The following is an 18343-nucleotide window of genomic DNA, read 5'->3' on the forward strand; positions in this document are numbered from 1 at the left end:
TGAGGAATTCTCTTGGCAGTGGGAACCAGAGGCCACACTTTGAACCTATAATCCCTCAAGAGCATTACCATCTTCAAATGAGGATCTGCTCAGGGCCCCTGGCCTGAGACAGGTGAACTCCGCCAGGGCCTTTTTTGGCCCTCGACCCAGCCTGGTGGGACAAGCTCCCGGGAGAGATCAGGATCCTGCAGTACTTTAATCAGTTCTGCAGGGCCTGAAAGATGGAGCTGTTCCACCAGGCTCATGGTCGAGGCCCACAATAACTTCCACTGAAATAGTTGACATCACAGCTAGGAGAAGCCAAAAGACTGGCTCCTGCTAGAAGACTCCCGCCTGGAGATTTAGAGGGGGTTATGTGTGTATTGTAATGGTTTTAAAGTTTTAAATTGTATGTTGATTCTACTGATGCTATCCTCCTGAGCATTCAGAAGGGTGGGCCAAAAATAAATATATCATTATTATTATAGAAGCATTTTCATCCACAGCATCCTAGTTCTGGCCTAAGCTGTAGGGCCAGCTCCAGATTTTTTGGGAACCCGGTAAAATGCATGGAGGACCCCATCCGTATCCCCTTCCCCAGTGCCTCCTTCCCATACCATTTCACTCCCCCTTGCGCCGCCCACATGCCCGTTCCCCCACGAAGCAGGAAGTGTATACATTTGAACGCTCTCGAAGATATAAGGACAGGCAAGCTCCCCTTCTATCTAGCTGCATCTAAAGACATGAGTGGCATCTGTCAGAAACTGATACCCAGCCCCTGAACGCCTGGCTTTTTCCTGCAGCTACAGACTTAACTCCTCATTCTTGATCTAGCTGGGCACACAGATGGCGTGGTGTTTGTAAGCAAGTGGGTGGGCAGCCGGGTCTTGAACACAGGGCCGTGCCTTATGCTGGACCAGACCCTTCATCCCTAAAGGTCAGTTTTGCCTACTCAGACCAGCAGCGGCTCTCAGGCGGTGGCCCTTTGAACTGCGGATGCCAGGGATTGAACTGGAGATGCTCTACCGCTGGCAGAGGGCCCCTTCAGAAGACCTGAGTCCCAGCAGCTTCCTCACCTTGGGGTATGTAGAAGAAGAAGAAGAAGAGTTGGTTCTTATATGCCGCTTTTCCCTACCCGAAGGAGGCTCAAAGCAGCTTATAGTCGCCTTCCCTTTCCTCTCCCCACAACAGACACCCTGTGGGGTGGGTGAGGCTGAGAGAGCCCTGATATCACTGCCCGGTCAGAACAGTTTTATCAGTGCCGTGGCGAGCCCAAGGTCACCCAGCTGGCTGCATGTGGGGGAGTGCAGAATCGAACCTGGCATACCAGATTAGAAGTCCGCACTCCTAACCACTACACCAAACATGTAGATGCCGGCCCTAGCTGCTAGTCACCATGTTGCTCCCTGCTTCTGAACCATCCCTACTTGAATTCCCACGACTAAATTTCCAAGGCACGGATTTAACGAAAGGAGGGAGTTAGGAGGCAAGGTTATCATACACCAACGGCTTTTATTAAGTTTCAGGAACCCTTCACAAGATGGTAAAAAAACTTGTACAACCGTTTCTAATTTCGTCTGCCATGGTTCTCTCCCCGTCATTTCTAACCCACAGTGTGCAACGCCCATTTACTTACCATGCATCTAAAGTGATAGATACAGGCTATGAAGAAGTTTTCTTTAGTCTATTTGTAGCAGCTTAACGCGGGTGCAGCCAAATACCAAGCTTCGGGACAAAGTTGTACACAAAAAAAACCTTTTACAATGTAGAATTTGAAATTTTTCGTTTCTTTTTTTTTAAAATATGGAACTTAAAATCTACACATAACTGGTAAAAATCAAGCACGAGTACAAGGACTGAAACTTAACCCGGTGAGAAGGAGCCTCATCTTCCTTTCAAGTGCATTTATTTCTGCTACGGAATAGTAAAAAAACAAAACAAAAACAAAACAAAAAAAAAATGAAGATGAAAGCTTTTGTGGTTAGTTTAAATTATACACTCTGTAGATACTATGGACCAATTTAAAAGTTACACATACAGCAAGAGATGTCCGTTGGGGTTCGGGTGGATTGTTTTATTTTTATACAACCCAACTGGATTTTGCTGAAAACAAGTCAGGCAAAATTTGAAGAGAAAAATCCGTGTGTAACTTCCCCCCCTCCCCCGCCCCAGACAAAACTTTTTTTTTTTTTTCCTTTACTGATGGGCGCACTGAACCCCAGGTCCGTGGTGGCCGCTCTCCTCGTCCGAACTGTCGTTGTACGCTTCGCGCCTCTGCCCACCGCCTGAACCACGGGTGGTATCGAATTCTTGAAGGTCTACTTCCTCTGCCTCGCTAATTATATTGGGGACTTCTGGTCTGGCCGGCAGAAGATCCTCAAGTTCCTTTAATAAAACAGACAGAAGAGTGATGCAAAATTTCTGCTTTTGAAAGTTTCGCTTCGTTTACCCCACTCCACGCCTCTTCCGATGGGAACAGCTCCTGTTGCTCTCCTTCAGAATCACAAAGAGCTGGGAGAGACCACAAAGGGCCATCCAGTCCGGCCCCCCACCTTCTCAGGGACTTATAAATCACTCACTCCTGACTGTCAGGATTGCTGCTGAACCCTGCCATGAGTTAGCATGAGCTTCCCCATCTTTATTTTCCTTGTCTTTGCTTTGTTTTCGAGGCCCTATGTAACCCAAGGCCCATATATTATGCTTGCATGCTTGAAACTGAAACTATGTTGCTGCATCCTGTTATCACAGGGTGCTGTGAATTATTTGTCTTTTGAACCTCCCGACTGGGTCTGTCTTTTGTAACCATAACATCTTATCTTGTCCGGAGACGACCAAGGACGTGTGAAGTGTAACACTATGGTTTATGGCACCAGGTGCCTCCTTTTCCCCCTCCTATGGGAACTTTCAAGTTTTAGGCGGGAGAAATGTATTGATAAGGGGAGGCAAATCTGTCCTCGGGCAGATTTGACTTTCTAAGCTTAGGTGTATGAAGTAACTTCTCAATAAACGCTTTATTTAATATAGAAGCTTGTTGTGAGTTCTTGCAACGCTTGACACTGACAGGTGCTCATCCAGCCCTTCTGAGGTAGCACATTCCATCTCCGAACAGCCCTCGCCATCAGAAAATGCTTAAATGGAACCTCCTTTCCCATAATTTGAACCCACTGCTCCAGGTCCTTGCCCCTGAAGCCGCAGTAAACAAGTTGTCCTCCTCTTAAACATGTCTACCTTTTAGGGAGTTAGACCCAGCTATCATATTACCCAGAAAACAGTGTCTCTCCGAGACAAGCCCAAACACAGGTGACAGACCACTGCTTGTCACCTACAGCTTCTAGCTCAAAGGAATCCAACACACGCCTTTCCTCATTTGGACAATTACCCAAAACCCAGAATACTATTACCTACAACTGTGGACCACCTCATGGAGACCCGCACTCTAGAACCACACCTTGCAACAAACCTCAATACCTGCTTTGTCCTCGTAAGCAATCAAGCAACACAACCACAGAATCAGCAGTTCTTAAAGCACATTTCGCTGCCTTATGGAGGCACACTTGGCATCTGAGGAAGTGACTCACAAAGGCCTACGCTGGAATAAGGATGGTTCGTCTTCGGAGTCTTACTGAGGCGTGATTCAGCCCTGCTCAATATTCATTAAGGAACGGTATCACCATAAGCGAAGAAGCAACCGAATGACTCATCTCCTGGCTCAAATTTATGCCGATTATCGCTGGATGGCGTGAGAAAATCTTTATGTACTAGGCTGCTGGGGCACAGCAGTGAGCATATGGCGCGAGCCGCCGCAGGATACTTACTGTGAGTTTTTCTGGGCTGATCCAGTTGTTTTCAGGAAACTGCACGTCGAACTTTATATAAAGGTCCCCCTTTTCAAAGGGGTTGCGGTACTGCGGCATTCCTTCCCCTCGGACTACGCGGACACAGCCTGGAGATCACGAAATGACAGAGACGTGGTAAGTATTAATGGGCAAAGGCAGCAGCAAAAAGAAGAAGAAGAAGAGTTGGTTCTTATATGCCGCTTTTCTCTACCCGAAGGGGTTCAAAGCGGCTTACAGTTGCCTTCCCTTTCCTCTCCCCACAACAAACACCCTGTGGGGTGGGTGAGGCTGAGAGAGCCCTGATATCACTGCTCGGTCAGAACAGTTTTATCAGTGCCGTGGCGAGCCCAAGGTCACCCAGCTGGTTGCATGTGGGGGAGTGCAGAATCGAACCCGGCATGCCAGATTAGAAGTCCGCACTCCTAACCACTACACCAAACTGGCTCTCAAAAACAATCTCAGACCATGACCTTCCCCACCCAAAGGCCTCTAGGGAAATTCAGCTGTTACCTGGCTCAATGACTTTCCCCGGAGGGTATTTCACCACAATCTGACGCCCATCAAGGTGCTTAAATGTGAACTGGAAGCCGCACAGTGCTTCAACAAGACCTATTTTGTGTGTCATGTGCAGGTCGTTCCCATCTCTCTGGAATACCTTTGGGAAATCAAAAGGATCAGTAGGTCTGGGTGACAATAACCCACAAAAAACTCCCCCATGTGCAGAGAAGCCATGTTGGATAGCCCATCCAGTTCATTGCTCTGTGACATACAGCTGCCAAAACCCAGGTGTCATCAGATGGTTCAGGTCATTAGAAAAGGGAGACTAACATCGACCATTTTATTTATGTTGTAACCCACCCCAAGCCTGCTTGCAGGGAGGGGAAGTATAAAAATCAAACCAAATCAATAAATTCATTTACTTGATTTATATCCTGCCTTTCTTCCCACTGGGGACCAAAGCTGTTTACTTCCATTTTATCCTCACAACATTCCTGTGAAGTAGGTTAGACTACGTGAGTGACCAGCCTGAGGTCACCCGTGGCAGAGTGGGGATTGAAACCCAAGTCTCCCAGACACTAGTCTGATTATGCGACCATCGCACCAAGCTGGCTCTCATTAGCAAAAGTGTCTCACAGAAGGATGGCTTCTGTTATGAAAGATGCCCAGTGCTAGCTTGCCTGGTTTTCAAAGTGTGAACATGGAATTCGTTATTTTTAGTACATCTTTTTTGCTCTGACTAAAGGTGGATAGCGCAACAGCAAATTTCTACACATCTTTTCTAGTGGACATAAACTCTGTGTGTGTAATTTGCAGAAGGGATTCACAACTGGTTTTCCAAATATAACATCCTCCTGTCAATCATTGTTTTCTCTTGCCCCAGAGGGCAGAACCAATGGGATGAAATTAATGCAAAAGAAATTCCGTCTCAACATCCGGAAGAAGTTCCAGACAGTTAGAGTGGTTCCTCAGTGGAACAGGCTTCCTCGGGAGGTGGTGGGCTCTCCATCTTTGGAAATTTTTAAACAGAGGCTGGAGAGCCATCTGACGGAAAGGCTGATTCTGTGAATTTAGGCAGATTGTGAGTGGGTGGGCAGAAGGGATTGTGTCGGTGCTTGGCTCTTGTGACCATTTCTTACATGTCCAGGAAATGCTGTTTGCTACTTTGGGGTCAAATGCTGATTGCTACTTTGGGGTCAAATTGCTACTTTGGGGTCCCGCAGACCATGGATTCTGGGATTTTTTTTTGAGAGAGGGAGGTTACATCATCTGTACATGAAATTGAGGTCGCTGTGGGTGGGCAGTTAGTGGTGGGTTTCCTGCATTCTGCAGGGGTTTGGCTTAGATGACCCTGGAGGTCCCTTCCGACTCTATGATTGCTGACCCAGGCCGCTCTTGTGGTCAAGCTGGACCAACGGGCACAGACAGAACAGGTTTGCATTTTCCATCCAACATTACCTCATGCTCTTTTTCTTGGAGCAGGAGAACGATGTCGCCTGGCTCTACTCCCGGGGCTTGATCCGCTTCTCCGGTAAAGGTGATTCTCTGGCCGTGCTTCATGCCTTTGTCTACGTGGACCTCAAGGATCTTCACTTCTTTTATCACTTTCTTCCCTTCGCATTTTTTACAACGGTCTTTTTCATTAATTACTTCTCCTGTGCACATAAAGCACACACACACACACACACAAAAAGCATGTCAGGGCATCTGTGTTTTGCTGTTTTGCCATAAACCTGCAGGCACCCAGTCCTTAGATGTTACCCTCCCAAGAATTATTTATTTATTTATTTATCATACTTCTATACCGCCCTTCCCGGAGGCTCAGGGCGGTTTACATTATAACAGAGAACAATACATAAAACAGTATACATAAAATATGGTTTTACGTAGTATTGTATAAGGTTGTGTGTATCCAGATCTGTGATTCTGCAACGATTCCCAGTTCATATCAATAAGGCAGGCTTTAAGGCACCGACTTCCTTGGATTCTACCCTGACACGATCATCCTGCCCCCCCACCCCCCACTAAATAATGGTTTGGCTGTTGCTCCCCCATGACCTTGTCCTCACCCACACCTATCAGGTAAGAGGCATATTGTAATTATATAGGAAGGGGTCATATGAGATACCTTGGACATGGGAATGTTATTTTCCTCATGCATGATATGGTTTATATGTCACAATACCCCTGGAATGGCAACCAAACCACTGTGAAATAGGGAAGGGCTGTAGCTGAATGACAAAACCTTTGCTTGGCATGCCAAAGGTCCCAGGTTCGAGTAGGGATTCACAAAAGCTCCTACCCTGCCACAGATGTCTTTATAATGCTACTGGACTCTTGCTCTTCACCAGTGCTATAGACAGACTAAGTTGGCAATCCATCTTGATCTATCACCAAATGAACTCTAGGTGCTGGGGGAGGGGTGGGATGGCTTCGGGAGTTCTGGTTCTGCTTGTGGACCTCCTGATGACGGCTGGGTTTTGGCCACCGTGTGACAAAAGGTCGGACTAGATGGGCCACTGGCCCGATCCAATGTGGCTTCTCTTCAATCCATGGGCAAGCAATGATTCAATCCCCAAAATCAAAAAGCTCGGAATCCCCTGTTGCTGCTTAAACTTGCATTGTACAGCAAAACTGAGCCATTCTCCTGCTCCCGACCATTTAGGAATCCCTCGTCTTGCAAAGCTGCAGCATCATTTCACATCATTATATATATACCGACGGCCTGAACAGGACCTTAAAAGGGGCCTCTGAAAACGCTTGAAATTCTAGACTGCTTTTTTGCAGGTTTACACAAGGACGGTCCAGCCTACCTTCTCCGTTGCAGTCAGAGCACACCGACTGCATCTGCTGCACCATCCCAGGAGCCAGCTGTCTGATCATGATGCGCACACCTCTGCCTCGGCAAGCCGAACACTTCTGAACTGCTCCAGATTTACCCCCTTGACTGGATCAGAAGGCATTGGTTAGGCACTGTTACAGGCAGAAAGAGGCACGCAAAGATTTACACCCTCTGAAACCAATGAGCAGACTGGGGACACCCAATTCTGCTGCTACTGCTGACATTTAAGTAGGTCTGACCCATCAGCCATGCTCTCTGGGCGAGATCTCCAAATCCCCACAGCCCAACGCCTGTGTATATGTGGAAATTCATCTGTGGACTTGCCTCACTATGTTTTGGCTTGTCCCCTGTACTCTGAACCCCGGGGCAAATTCCTTGCCAAGTTATTACTGAGCTCATACCCTATTTCTGATTTTGACAAAGTCACCTATCTGTTATCAAATGCCGACTCGTATATTTAATATAGGGTGGCACTTTTTGCTCTGGCCGCCAGAAAGATCCAAGCCAAAGCATTTTTACAGGAGTCTCCACCTTGATACACTTTTTTTTCTTATTGTAACTCAGTAGCCCTTATTTACAATTTTATGTACGCAATATTGGAGAAATATTGTTTTATTTGTATTTGTACTTTATTGTTTTAATTGCGCTTTGTAAATGACCTTTGGCTATATACAATAAATGATATCATAATTGGGTCTGATCAGTACCAGGATTCAGACCCTAGACAGGAGACTGACACAAACCATTTTGGACTGAACAGTGAAAAATGAGATGCAGCTGTTTTTTTTTTTTTTTTTTGTAATTTTAGCTGCTGCAGTCATCATGCTGATTTTGCACTGAATTCTAGGTGGAGGTTCACTTTCCTGACAGTAGCATAACGCTGATCGTTTTCCACACGTAAGACTGCTCAGTTTTTGACTACTTCTCATCTTCAAGTCCTAGCGATTAAAAGCAGGTGAACAGGAAGTGCCACTCACCCGTTACACGAACTACAAAGGACATTCTTGCTAAGTTGTAGTTTGGTGGTCTTTCCATTATATAGATCTTCTAATGAAACTCTAGAAAGAGAACAGGGTTTGTGCTTTAGAGGAATGAGAACACGAGTACATAAAGGCTACACCAAGTTGTTGCTTGATGCACAGCGCCTTTAACAGTGCACCATTAGCTGAAAACATAATAATTGCACATAATTATAATTACACCTTTTAAATCCAGACTCTCAACATGGGAACGAGACCATTAATGCTGCACTTTTCAAGTTAGGTTGTACCATCAAGTCACAGCCTATTTATGGCGACCCCCGTAGGGCAGGGGTGGTCAAACTGCGGCCCTCCAGATGTCCATGGACTACAAATCCCATGAGCCCCTGCCAGCAAAAGCTGGCAGGGGCTCATGGGAACCGTAGTCCATGGACAACTGGAGGGCCGCAGTTTGACTATCCCTGCCGTAAGGTTTTCTGCGGAGCGGCCCTGGGCTTCCTTGAACTAACCAGGGGCAGCCCTGCTTAGCTTGCAAGATCTGGCTAGCCTGGGCCATGCAGCAGAGGACCAGCATGGACCTGATAGCAACCACTCTGGGATTAGCAGCTGAACAGAACTTTCCCAGCTTCTCCTCACTACCACCACCAGCAGCCACAGGAGGACTGCATGCTCACTAATTATCCCTGTCTGAAAATTTCACCTGCTTGTGCATGAACCCCCCCCCCTAACAGCACCATGCATCATGTCAGCTGAGAGAAGGGAAGCTGGTGGCTGCACTAAGAAAAAGGAATGCTTTCACGCAAGGGTACACCTTTAGTCAAAAATCTCAACATGGGAGAACACAAAAATCTTTAAGCTAAGGTATACTGGGAAAGACAGGGAAGATGTGAGAATAACCAAGATGTGAAAGGCAAACATTTCTATGAGACTCTTCTGAGAGATGCAGAAATGAAAAGGAAAAAGATGGAGGCTGGCGATCCACGTGCAGATTTGTGCCACTGCCTAAAAACACCTGGACAAGGGGCTCCTGCATAAAAGTGTGACTTACTGAGAGACCTCAGGTGCACCACGTCCTAATAAAAATTTCCAACTACCAGCATTTGGGCTGTGGAGCCACTGTGGATGAATAAACTAACGTGTCAATTCTCACCAGTATTAAGTTTCATGGCTTCAGTTATGCAAAAGAGCTCACATGCTGGCCCTTTTGTCATCTCTTGCTGAGCTTTGGCTCTTTAATTACAAAACGCCGGTAACCCTGGGTAACAGCAGCAGACTACGATCTGGGAGACCTGAATTCAAATCCTCACATTGTCACTGGGTGTCCGCCAGCCTATCCTACTTCACAAGGAAAGAATGGAGGGAAGGCCAATCAGGTATGCCTTTTGGAGTTTGGAGGAAAGACGGGAATACAGGTCTACTAGATAGGTAAGATGGTCATTGCTTCTCTCTTCCTGTAACGGCTGCTTTGCTCTTCGAGCAAAAGCATCAGGACGGCATTCACAGGGAACGTGGACATTCAGCAGCCATTATAGATCCACTTTTGTCACACTTTCTCCCCTTTCCATTTGCGTCGGTATTGCTCTGCCAACTGACAGCAAAGAACAAAGCCACCAACCGTGTGCTGGGACACACCCCTCCTCAGGCAACAGCCTATCAGCTGGAGCCTAAGAATGCAAGGTTTTACGCCGGACAGTAAACGGGAATGCTGATTTCTCACTGGTCATTGGAAAAATTTTGCACAGCCTTCTGGGAAATAAGATAAGTTAGAACTTCCCAAAACTTCAAACTGCCTCACTTCAGGCACCCACAAACTGGATTAAGTCTCTACCTCCCCCCTTCTTAATCTACCTATGACACCTCTTTGTTCGAACCTGCTTGTCTCTCACTGTAAAGGGATGCCAAATCGTTTGACCTTCAGTGACTATAGTAAAATTAACTCGACAAAACCCTGAACATGATCTACTCACTGGACTGTTAATAAGCAGTTTTACAACTCCAATGAGGATTCTCTTCCTTGTTAACAACTTAAATTACTTCAGGCATGGGTGAGACTAGCGTTCTAGTCAGCAATCACTTAGATGCTTGGCCCTATTTCTATAAACAGGTACGTAATCAGGTGCAGATTCCTTGGGGCAAACCCCTCCCAAGTCACATTTAAAGTTTTCAAAGTTTAGCAACAAGAACCAAGATATAGGTAGACATCCCGATCATGTAGGCATGGGGGGGGGGGGAGGAGACAGATCCTTAATACTACTATCAAAATGTGATGCCTCTATCAGAACGATTCCTTAACTCAGCCTTTCTCAATTTTTTTTACCATTGAGTGGTTCTTCATAGATCAGCCTGGCATTCAAACTTGAGCCTTACAATACACTAACGGTCCCAAGTATGTGGGAAGACTTGAAGATTGGCCAGGTATTCTATGACCAGGTCCACGTTACAGGTACCCTCCCCCTTTCTTCTGTGCTGCTGTACTGAAGTGTCATTCAACTATTAAACCTTCAGTCTGGGGCCAGGCCTCAAATTTATTTCGAGCCAGAAAAAAAGCTCAGCTTGATACTTCAATCCACCAATTACATGTAACTCACGACACAATGGAATTGTACCAAGGTCTCCTTTGGATATTGTTGACATGTTTTACTATTTATCCTTCCTTCATATTTCTATAATTTCATGCCTACTCCTTTTGCTTGCAGACAATGATTAATATAATAATAGTAATAAATTTTTATTCCCATCCCGCCCTTCCGTATCGCTCAAGGCGGGTGACAACAGTGGAGACAACATGCAAAGTTAAAAAATTAAAAGCATTCCGATGATTACAAATGCCTCCCCTCGACAAAGATTCCCAGACAGGGGCAATGTTGTGGTTAGGAACGGTGGCTTCTAATCTGGTGAGCCAGGTGCGAGTTCCCACTACTCCGCACGCAGCCAGCTGGGTGACCTTGGGCTAGTCGCAGTTCTGTCAGAGCTGTTCTCACAGATCAGTTCTGTCAGAGCTTTCTCAGCCTCGCCTCCTTCACAGGGTGCCTGCTGTGGGAAGAGGAATTAAAAAACCAGGGACTTTCCTTACAAGCTTCTGAAACAAACGTTGAGGTACTTACTTGAGCGGGTGCATCATGTCTTCGCCTCTTCTCCTGCCATTGCGACTTCTGCTCTGACTACCCATGAAACCAAACAGCCCCCCGCCAAATATGTGGGAGAAAATATCGTCCATTCCTCCGCTTCCGCCGCTGCCTTCCCGGAGGCCCTGCTCCCCATACCGGTCGTATAATTCACGTTTCTCCGGATTTGAGAGAACTTCGTAGGCAAAGCTTATTTCTTTGAACTAAAGGAGAGATAAAAGCAGATGGAAAACAAATCTATTAATTGGCTCTTCAGTGACATTTGCGCCAGCGGAAAGACAGTTTTCCTTGTCAGGTAAGTATATGCTTCGGTAACATAAGATTATTACACTTATATGCTGCTTTTTCCGGCAACTAGCTCCAAACTGTAGCTCACACCCTGTCTCTAAGCAACAGCAGGAGATGCATGGGAAGGAGAGTGGGGAGGAAGGGGAGTGAAATTGGTGTGACAGCACTGCCGCTTATTTCTGAGAGGGGAGGGCTGCAGCTTTCCACCCATTCCGGAAACCATTCCAGGGCCCTCAAGAAACCCTGGTTGAGAAATCCAGCCCTAAGACAACTGACCAGTAGTACAGTATCCTTCCCTAGACAGCAGGCAGATGCAGCACAGACATCTCTGACAAGGAAGGGTAGAGGGGGACTCTCTAAAGAAACGTGTTTTCTGATCAGTGGCTAGAATCAGAGTGGTTTCCCCCTTAAGCTAGTACTCTTCTTGGGAAGCATAGCAGACAAGAACGCAGCAGGCCTTCCTTAATCCTCTGGCCAGTATTTTGTAGGTAGATGCAAAGTGCCTGCCCTTTCTGGACTCTAGGGTGCCTTTGGGCATCCCAACCCCGCTTTAATGACTTTTACTTGGAAAGTCCAGGTTCACCTGGCTCCACAGACTCAACCCATTAATTTCACCGGCTGTTTTGTCCCCAGGCATCTCGGTCAATTCCCCAACATTCACACGGCTTCCATAGTGCTAAGAGCGTCAAGATCTCCCCGCTGCCTACACTCAAATCCCACAGGGCCAGACAGGGGAGTTGAAATGGCCCATGGACAAACCATGCCCAGTGGGCTTCTGTGGGGCTGAGAGCCGGCACTGCAAGGGCCACGCTGTTTGACAGCAACAGTAATTTGATAGCGATTCCCCGGATGCCTCTTCCTGCACTGTGGCCAACCGGCGTCGCTGCAGGGGGCAGAAATTGATGAGCTGACATTGAACGCTGTTTAAGAGCATGAGACAAACCCTGCCAGCAGTGCTGGTGGAGCCACTTGGGAGTCTCTGGCTATCAGTAGCCTAGTAGGAATTTTCTGGATAACTCTTCCTTCAGGTTTTCATGGATCGGACTCGAAGGCCATTCACATATTCAGTAATGGGTTTAAACTACAAGTACAACGATATAGGCTAGATATCAGGAAAAAAAATTCACAGTCAGAATAGTTCAGCAGTGGAATAGGCTGCCTAAGGAGGTGGTGAGCTCCCCCTCACTGGCCGTCTTCAAGCAAAGGCTGGATACACACTTTTCTTGGATGCTTAGGGCTGATCCTGCGTTGAGCAGGGGGTTGGACTAGATGGCCTGTATGGCCCCTTCCAACTCTATGATTCTATGACCTACTGATCAACTTCCTGATAGTCTCCCTTCCACTGTGGAACAGAAGGTGGCCTGACAAAGCTTCTGAGCCTACTCCCGACAAGGCTTAGGTCTATTTATTTCATTTACACAGTCCGTTCTTGCCTTTCTGCCCTTCCAGGAGCCACCAAGGCAGCTAGATCTGCTTAGCTCCTGCAAGGCTGCCACCTCACAGGCCTTCCAGCCGCACTCTGGGACCGGGCTCCCTGATCGTTGTTGGGCCTGCAGGCACCTTTGGAGAACTGTCACAGCACGCTGAGAGCAAGCACAAAATGGCTGACAACCACAAAATGTCAGGGAGGGAGGTCGTGCGGAACTAACGGTAATTCATCAGCGTTTCAGGCAGGAGCGCTGTTCAGCAGGGTGCCTTTTGAAACGAGCATATTGTTTAAAGATATTTTCTTGCATACATGCGGCTTACCGTCAGTCACGCGTGGAGATCCTTGAGTTGTGGTGGCAGATGCTGCCGGAGCAACTTAAAAAATATTTGGCGCAGCCGATCCGATCTCCAATGGCCACCTGGAAGCCCTGCTGGGCAAAAGCCCCATGTGGCTCCGCCCACTTCCAAAAAACACAAAGCGGGCCCCAGGAAAGGGAGTGGCAAGTATTGTGGGGCACACAGAGGCATCATTCTGGGGATCCCGGCTCTAGGGCCTGTATTATCGGAACGCCTTCTGAAGACGCAGTTTCACCTAGATTTTAGCAGTAATCTGAGAGAGGAAGGAAGCCTTACCTTGTCACCAGCATTTGGATTCTTATCAGGGTGGTACTCCTTGGCAAGTTTTCGGTAAGCCTAAATGGGGGGGGGGGGGAATGAACCGACAGTAATACAGAAAGTTAGAGGTCAAATCAAGTCTACTTTTGAAGTTCAACACAATGCCCCATTCCACGACTTTCCAGCGAAAATGTTTAAGTGACTAGAACCTGCACTGACAGGAAAGAGGCTTAAGCAGCACCTGGGATTTGAGGCTTGTGGCCAAATTAACTAGGCCTGGCCAAGGAAAACAGTTATATTATCTGAGTTGCAATGCCTCACTTAGACTGTAGAAAAGACCTATGCAGCCCTTGACCCTTCTAGCCAAGTCCCCTTCAAAAATCAAAATGTTGTACCAATTTAAGACTTTGTGAATTAAATTTGGATTATTTGGATTATTACCACTCTCCCAAGTATGCAGTATTTATCATTCTGTTGTTCCCATCAAGACGCACCAAAAAAGCCTCTATTTTTCAAGGAAGCCACAATTCTCTTCAACACAAAAAAACACTCTCTACTACTCCCAACCTTTAGGAGGGTGCAGAGATGCTAGAGCTGGTACTCTTACGATACTGAATGAAATACCAAGTTACCCAGACGTTCTGTTAGTAGAGCCCTTTGCGGACATCTATTGGGTACATTTAACATAAACTGTTGCAATACCAAAATAGGGCCAACTCTCAAACACAAGCCCCCAACCTCATACTATTCTTGAAGCCATAGTACTTTAAGTATCTGCTTTCTATCTTATCTCTAACTAGCAAGAATCCTGATCAGTAAGCTACTACTACAGGAGTGGCCAAAACGTAGCTTTTCAATGTCCATTGACTACCATCTGCATGAGCCTGACAGGGGCTCATGGGAATGGTAGTCCACGGACATTTGGAGAACCACGGTTGGCCACCCTGGCATGACTACCAAGTCCATTTTACAGAGGCGGAGAGATAATTACACAAAGCTTGCCCAATGGAGATGGTATCCACACATCCAACTTTCAACGAGGCCCTGGATTTCCCCATAACTCAGCGGTAAACCCTGAGGCACACATGGCCGTCAACCGAGCCAAGTCTTTCAGCAAACTCTGCGTACATCCTTTATTTTTCAGTATAATTGCATCAAAGTTGACCAGGCATTACATCGAAGAAGGGCTACATCATTTCCTTGGAACAGAAGCAATACCAGCACCGCTTCTGTAGCGAGCATGTCCAAACAAACCACCAAGAAGTGCCATGCCTACTGCCAGGTGACTGTTTGCGTAACATGACCAAGACCTTCACGTACTTTCAACCCCAAGTTACCATCATACACCAATCTACTGAAAGGGAGATGCCACAAGGATTACAAGTTAGTATCATAAATTGAATCCTATTCTGTGTTCCTAAAACTCAAATTCCAGTATAGATATCAACCTTAATATAACACTGAATGGACCAGTTCTCTCTCTTATTTCACAATGCATTATTATCATCATCATCATCATCACCATCATCATCATCATCATCATCCTTTAATTTATATCCTGCCTTCCCTTCAGTCAACAGTCCAGAATCCTGGGCATAACTCCGTTTTTCCGCTTCATAGACATCATAACCACCACAATTTGCAAAGCCTTATTATTTTTATAAAATGCAATAAAATAACATATTTTATTCGTCAAGGAATAACTGAAGGAGATGTTCAGTACAAAATAATGCAAAAGCACTGAAGCAGATTCACAAGTTGCATATTTTAGAATGTGAACTTTCAACTTTTTTAGACCCACCTTTAAATCCAAAACAGTAACATGGGACCTATTTTTCTTTTACTTGAAATTCATATCCACTCTCTGCATAACAATGCAGAAAGGGATTTATTCATTTTAAATGTGTCTATACATCCCTTTCCCCCCAAACAGGGTGGTTCCCCCTCCAGCAGCAAACATCTGCAAATGCAGAAAAATGTTTGCAGCCCAGCCAAGAAACAGTGGTGAGTAAAAGATTAAACAGACAAAATTATCTAACTAGGTGGCTGTCCCATGTTAAGCAATTTAAAAATATCACTGTTTATGTAAGTGGCTTAAATTTCCTTCTCCGTTAAATGTAGATGTCTTCTTTTGATGTATTAGTTTGATATAAAATGAAGAGGCATTTGCAACCGGACAGAGGCATGTGATTTTTGCTTTTCAACTGAAGTTTGGATTTTCACAGGGAGAAGGGCATTTCTGTATCTCCAGAAATCATTCTTTTAAATGTCAATAACATTTGATTTCTTAATATATGACAAACAACGCGAAAGCAGTCTTTTTGGTCAATGAAACCAAAATGACTGGTAGTTTTACAAGCCTTACTGTTCACTTAATGATCTCAAGTAACACCTCAGAGAGAGAGAGAGAGAGAGCCCAGACAAAACACCTTTAGAACACAAATAGGATTTTTTCAATCCACAAAAGGGATCATTTTCCAGTTGACATCAGATTTCTCTTTTCACTGCATGATACGTTCTCAAAGACACCTGCTGCCATAACACCCAGGCCAAAGTAATTGCGGAGCCATTACATGTCCAGATGGAGGGGAGGTACCTCCTAGCAGCTCCACCCTTCCGTCACAAACAGAGTGATTAACAAGCCAAAAACTCTGATGTGGGAGGGAGTTCTCTGGGCAGGGGAGGGGAAGGAATGGCTTATAGGTTACAGGCACAGCCAATAAAATGCTGAGGAAGCCAGGGTGAAGGACAAGACTGGACTTCCATCACCAGAAACCACTTGATCCACCTCTCCCTTCTAAACCACCCTGATTTCGTTTTCTAAATGCTGTGACAAGATCGACAAAGGGGAGCAAGGTCCAGAAATTACATTTGCAATACTGGGGACAAAAATGTATCTTGCTGGGTGAAAATACAAAGAAATAAAAACTTGAAGCACTCACCACACAGCACCTCTCTGGAAGCACGGTGAAGAGCATTTCTAGGTCACCTTTGTCATGAGACACAGTTGTGTGAGATAATCTTATGGCCATAGCGGCTAGCACTGAGTCACCATCAAGGATTGGAAGAGAGGAGGAATGAGAAGCTAATCTCTGGGGCCACCTTAGGACAACTTTTTTTTTGGGGGGGGGAGAGAACCCCTAGGTCACCATTATCATCACAGAATAACTCCTAGACAGGTGTAAGTGGGCAAGGGGAGGAATGCTACAGATACAGGGAAACATTTTTTAAGATGTCCTGAATGTCATAACCGCTCAAGTGACAAATCATGAACGATATAAGATGGGGGGGGGGGAGGAAGCTGTGGAAGAGAAGAACCATCCATTGCTCCCAGGGTCCTTGATTCAACCCCTAGATCCATTCAAGAAAGCGTATCAAGTGAATCTTTCTCCTTCAGATGCTGGAGAGCCCCACCCCCTGACAGACAATAGCAAGGCAATGGGCTTGACTCGAAGTGTAGCAGGTGCATCCCAAAGGAACAGTGAACCTCAGGAGAACAGAAACACTTGGGGAGGGGGCAGCAGCAGGGGGGCAGGCAGCCCCCAGACAATGCCTCCCCCTGCCTGGAATCCAGATACCTCCAACCAGGGGAGACCTTAATTCTTACATAGGTGAAAGGAAATGGGGGGGGTTCTTGGGAGGGGGACCAAGGAGCTCACCCATAGGCAAACTACAAGCGCTTCCTGAGAAACAAACCTAAAAGGAGGAGAGAGCAAGAGGGTGCCCCAGAGAGGAGAGGAAAGGGGGCCTACTGGGAAATGGGCAAAGCCACCCCCAATTCAAGCCCTGAGCTCCCTAGCCTGCGGAGAGGGCTTGTGATTTTTCTGACGTTTCCATGGGCCTGCGCGGGCTCTCCTTTGTCACCACGCCGAGGAAATCCGGCCAGGAGGGTCACCGTGGTCCAAAGTCCAGAGCACCCCTCCCCCAACTTCCCTCCCCGCCAGAGAGACCCGGAGCACCTCAGCATCACCCCTGCGCCCATTTCAAGAAGGCCCAGGAACATCGCTTGCCCCCCACACCAGCAACAAGGGCAGAACCACCTCCCGCCCCCCCCCCCCCCGAGCCACCCAAAAGGGGGACACCAGCGCCGTCCCCCCCCCCCGCCCTCTTCCATTCGCCCCACACGAGCCCCCCCCCCCGACCGGGCCTGTTCTTTCATCTGCTCTCTCCCCCCCCAGCCTATCCTGCCCCTTTCCCGGAGCCTTATTCCCCCCCCCTCCGACTTGTCCTGTACCCCCCCCGGGCCTATTCCTTCCTGCTGCTCCCCCCCCAGCCTGTCTTGTCCCTTCCCCGGAGCCTTGTTCCTCTCCCCCCCCCCCCAGCAGGCCTGGGCCTGTTCCTCCCCCCCCCAGGCTTGTCCTGTCTCTCTCTTCCCCCCCCCCCGGCCTTCCTCTCCCCCCCCCCCGCCCGGCTTGGGGCCCGGGCCCGTCCTCGCCCTCAGGCTTCCCCCCTCCCCCTCTCCCGGGCCCAGGCGGCGGCGGACCTTCTTGAGCTCGTTGTCGGAGGCCCCCGGCGGCACCCCGAGGATGTCGTAGAGCTTGGTGTCGGCCACGTTCGCCATGCTGGGTGCGCGTCGCGGGAGGCCGCGCCGGCAGGGAAGGCCGCGGAGAGACCGGGAGCAGGACGGCCGACAGTGAGGAGGAAGGAGGGAGGGACGGACGGGAAAGAGGGGGCGCGGCGACGTCACGGCGCGGCGACGCACGCACGGACGGGGCGACGTCAGGGCGCGCGTCCGCGCGTGAGCGGGAAGGG

General features: G+C 47.6%; 1 protein-coding gene across 1 annotated transcript; it reads right to left on the reverse strand.

The window, feature by feature from the left end:
* Positions 1–1471: 1471 nt before the first annotated feature.
* DNAJA2 (DnaJ heat shock protein family (Hsp40) member A2) lies at positions 1472–18315 on the reverse strand. The gene is made up of 9 exons (XM_077309767.1): positions 18075–18315; positions 13610–13669; positions 11240–11463; positions 8133–8213; positions 7127–7260; positions 5772–5968; positions 4326–4470; positions 3795–3922; positions 1472–2364 (listed from the first exon to the last, which is right to left on the reverse strand). Exons 1-9 carry the CDS (start codon positions 18150–18152, stop codon positions 2176–2178), a joined length of 1236 nt encoding a protein of 411 aa, XP_077165882.1. The 5' UTR covers positions 18153–18315; the 3' UTR covers positions 1472–2175.
* Between the last annotated feature and the right edge of the window lie 28 nt (positions 18316–18343).

This window comes from Paroedura picta, chromosome 14 (assembly GCF_049243985.1).
Source record: "Paroedura picta isolate Pp20150507F chromosome 14, Ppicta_v3.0, whole genome shotgun sequence".
Lineage (NCBI taxonomy): Eukaryota > Metazoa > Chordata > Lepidosauria > Squamata > Gekkonidae > Paroedura > Paroedura picta.